The sequence below is a fragment of the Crocuta crocuta genome, unplaced genomic scaffold, assembly GCF_008692635.1.
Source record: "Crocuta crocuta isolate KB4526 unplaced genomic scaffold, BGI_CrCroc_1.0 scaffold696, whole genome shotgun sequence".
Classification (NCBI taxonomy): Eukaryota; Metazoa; Chordata; class Mammalia; order Carnivora; family Hyaenidae; genus Crocuta; species Crocuta crocuta.
Window position 1 is genome coordinate 553,606 of NW_027529467.1, and position 4,367 is coordinate 557,972.

General features: G+C 35.2%; 1 protein-coding gene across 1 annotated transcript in view; it reads left to right on the forward strand.

Moving 5' to 3' along the window:
• CFAP47 (cilia and flagella associated protein 47) overlaps positions 1-4,367 on the forward strand; it is a 492,482-nt gene that overhangs the window by 266,248 nt on the left and 221,867 nt on the right. Inside the window, 1 exon segment of the mRNA XM_077760783.1 lies at positions 4,212-4,287. Coding sequence (XP_077616909.1) covers positions 4,212-4,287 — 76 coding nt within the window.

Consider the following 4,367-nt stretch of genomic DNA (forward strand, 5'->3'; position numbering starts at 1 on the left):
TAGAGTGATGTTCACTTTTGAAGGGAAGCAAATTTTCATTTACTTAGCAAATTCATAGCAAATAAATGAATAGTAATAGAAGCTGTTCTGAGAAATACAGCGATAAAGACAAAGAGAGATTGTCAATCTCGTCGCCTCAGTAACTTACAGAGTCTAGGCCCTGCTTCCTGTATTTGACAAGAGGTTTTTGTACAATATACCGTATATTTTTATTAAACAATTCATATTTTGTGCCATTTAAATACATGTTACTTTCTCAAAATGTCTGTGGAATAATCGCTCAGGCATTCAATTAAGACTGTTAAAATTGTGTTAAAGATCTCTATACATTTTGTTTTCACCCTTACTGAGCCTTCCAGAAGAATCNGAATAGCAATTATTCTTACTGATCAGTTTCACCTTACAATTATGGTAACATCAAAGAGCCACCTACAATGATAAATGTTCTCTAATGTATGAATCTAACATTTTAAAATTTTAGCATAGCTGGCACATGCCTGTTTAGCCATCAACATAATACAACATTTTTTGGCCAGTTCAAACCAATAAATGATAAAACCTAGCAAAATCTAGGCCCAAGACTAGAGAATAAGTAGAATTTTAAGACCTGCGAAACAGCATGGGGGTTTTCTGTCTAAAATGTGTGTTTTATTTTTCCCCTAAAGATTAGGGTTGTTTGTGTCTGGAGGGCATCCATGACATGTCCAAGGTTACCCGGCTAATTAGTAGCAGAGCTGGGATTAAATCTTTTTTGTCAGTTCATTGTTTGTGTTCCTCATTTCTGGGTCACTAACAGCTGGTCGTGTAAATCAGCATGCAACTGTGTTTTTTCAGGACTCCATTTTACTAGATACACAGGAAGAACAAAATATCTTTTTGAGGGTTTCTCACAATGGACAATGGGCTTTGGCATCCTTCTGGAAAATATAACAGAAATCCAAGTAAACATCCTGACTGTAAAATATGAAATAAAGGACAGAAAGGAAGTGTAATAGACTCCTGGAATAGCTCACATTGACACGTGTCTGTTATGTGTCAAATCATTTCATTTCGCTTGTCAGACTTGGAATGTAAGGGGCTTCTTCGCTTTAAAGGAGCTCTTTATTGCATTTGTATTCCTTTCCTGGTCTGATCTTATTGCCAGAAGAGTACAGGGAAATAATTAGATAATACTGCAGTTGACTTTCCTGAACAATTTTCTGACACAGGCATTATTTTCAATTATATTAAGTGTCTTTTTAATAAAAAGAACACTGAAAGTGAACAAGTTAGACAAAATAATTTTTGAGAAACGATGATAGATCATCTGTATAAGATGTGGCATTAAATAGAATTGATAAATGGAATTGAATAGAGTTTTAGTTACTGATATTTCATGGCTAGGAGGCTTTTTATCATTTCTGTTTAAGGGAAATATTCTGGCAAATAGCACTTGGCTCCTTTTGTATCAACTCCCATGTGCTGATATTCATTTTCCGCAAGCTACAGGTCATGTTTCATTCAGGCACACATTTAAGAAAACCTGTAATTTTGATAACTCTATGCTCCCTGAATCTAATTTCTTATGAATACTCTGATTTGGGTAAAACAACTGATTTTTTTTAGATAAAAGTAAAAGTGAGAAAAAAGTAAAAACTGAATGTATTGTTTTCTCTGGATGCTGTTGAACCTTTGTACTTGAATTATCATTGAAGATTTCATATCAGTAGTATTGATCACTCACTTGTATTTGAGGTAAAATATGCACACACAGAAAACACAGTTCACATGGCTAGCTTGGATTTATGTTTGCAGAGTACAAGGTTGATTAGAAAAAATTACGCTGTGACATGTTCATATAATGTACTGTTTATTACCAGGAGTGCATGAATTTAAATGCTAAAGAACTTAAAACATTCAAAGTTCTCCATATTTCTTTTATAGCATGAACTGAAGATAATTATGGGTCATAATTACTAAAATTCTATGGAACATTATCATATGAAAGTAAATGACAGTTAATTTTATTATAAACAAATCCCAATCAGGGAGGGATAATGAAGTTATAAATAAATTGACCTCACAATCAGAAATAATTTATTCTTGTATTTTTTCCAGATTCCCTTTCAGTGTTTGCCATTTCTCTTGTTGTCTAGGATGTTTACAATATTTTGGAGTATGTATTTTTATTATGTGATCAATTTTCTTTTATATCATTCATGTACGCTCTCTCTGGAATAGTCTCTTGCACATACAGTTAATACTGTTTTAGGATTGTGGGCCAGTTCAGACCAGTTACAGTCTCAGCTTGGAAGCAAAGTTTGTTTCCTTTTGCTTTCTTAGTAGTTCATTGCATGCCTGTTGCAAGGCTGTTCTGGCAGAAGGTTCTCCATTGTATGGCTTAGCCCTAAATTTGCCAATGTTCATTTTTATTGATCTTCTCAGGTCTTGACCCCACTCGAGGTCTCTAGAGTCAGACCTGTGTTTGCACAGTATCTTCCGGTGATTTATATGTCATGAAAGTTTGGGAAACCCTGCCCTTGGAGAATGGTCTCTCTCCATTTAGATCAATCTCTTAAGTGCCTAGCAAGTGCTAGGCAAAGTTAGGTTCCTCATTTGTGTTACCTCATTGAGTCCTTACCACATCATTACTATCGTTCTACTTCTTAATATATAATCATTTTAAGGCCTTTATTATGGAAAATATAAAATACAGTTGTAGAAATAAAACTGCAGTAAATCACCCTGTACCTATCTCTCTGCTTCGACAGTGCAGGGCCTAACACGTTTCATCGTTATAATGATCCAAATCCCAATTATCACATAATTTTGTCCACAAATAATTCACAAAGCGTCTCTACAACAAAAAGATTTTGGGTTTTTGACATAACCATGATCCCATTGTTAGTAAAAATATTGTAAATTTTTTCTTAACATCAAACCACCACACATTATTCATATTTCCCTGATTGTCTCATGAGTGTACATTTTTTTTCTGTCATTTCCTTTGTCTTTGTTCAAATTGTAGGGGAGGAAGAATAACTTTTACTCTGCCCTTCTGAATTATTGCCTGAGACTCTTGTAATAAAAGACAAATTAACAAGAAAAAAACCAGACACTTAATTACATGGCTACCTCCTATATACATGAAAGATACCGGAGGAAAAATGAATAACTCCTCAAGGTAGCTTAGAATTCAGGCTTAAATACCATCTGAATGGGGAAAGGGAAGAAGGGATGTCAGCCACTTCGAGGAGAGTAAATTATTTTTAGGAAAGATGAAAGGGCCCTTAGAAGAATAGAAGGGAGACATGATACTTTGTGAATAAGTTTGTCACTGTACACTGTCAACTTCTAGTCTTCTGATAAAAGTCACTTCTTGGTTGATGAAACTCTTAGGAAGGGAATTTATGACATTTGAGTTTCTTTTGGAGGATCTGTCTTTATGCAGATAAGTCGAGTTCAATGAAAGCCTCTTTTCGCATTTGCGATCTTTCAAGTGCCTACAGATCAAAATTATCAGTGTACCAAGACAACACATTCTGGGGTGACATTTCCTGCTTCCCTTCAGAATCAAGATCTAAATAATATTCATCCACTGGGATTATATGATGTCTCTTACAAATCCCTCTCTCTGCTTGCTTTTCATTTAAACTCTAGATTTCTAAAATGTTCTCTTTTTTTTTTTTGGATCATCCCATTTTACAGAGGCCGGAACTGAAAGGANTTTTATCGTGTTGCTGCCCCTGCACTGACCACACATTTATTTTCACTCTCTTTGTTTAGTCTTTTGTATTTCTTGCCTAATTACTCTAAAAGGTCTGCAGACCCCCCCATATGCTCCTTTTGAAAGCTTGCACTTTTAAATATAGACACTTGGAGACTCTGACATCCTGCAAAAGTGATGTCACTCCCCTCCAACAATAAATTACAGGGTGAAGGAAAAAATATTTCTTACTTTCTTGATTGTTTATGTGATTTAAGGTAGCAGTCTACCAAGGATATTTACCCTTACAGAGATCAGCTGCTGTCAGTGCTATCCTGGAGCCTTTTTAATCATCTTCCCTGCTCTGGGTGCATACAAAGTTTCCCCCACGCTGTGGGAGGGCTATATTTAAGACCTCTCGCCCCTCATTTAGGGCTTACGTTGCTTAGCAATGCACAATGCATAGATATTTTTATAGTATACAGATTTTTCTCATAGCAGAAAAATTTATCCTATTTTTTCTGAGCTTTTGAAATTTAATATCATTGTGTGGTTGTGTTTTANCTCAAATACCCTTGACTACAGAAGTTCTCCAGAGGAAGGTAGAGTATATGTGTGTTTTATTTCGTTTAAAATGTCAAAGGATGGGACTGTTCCTCATATAGTCATCCAAGCATACTCT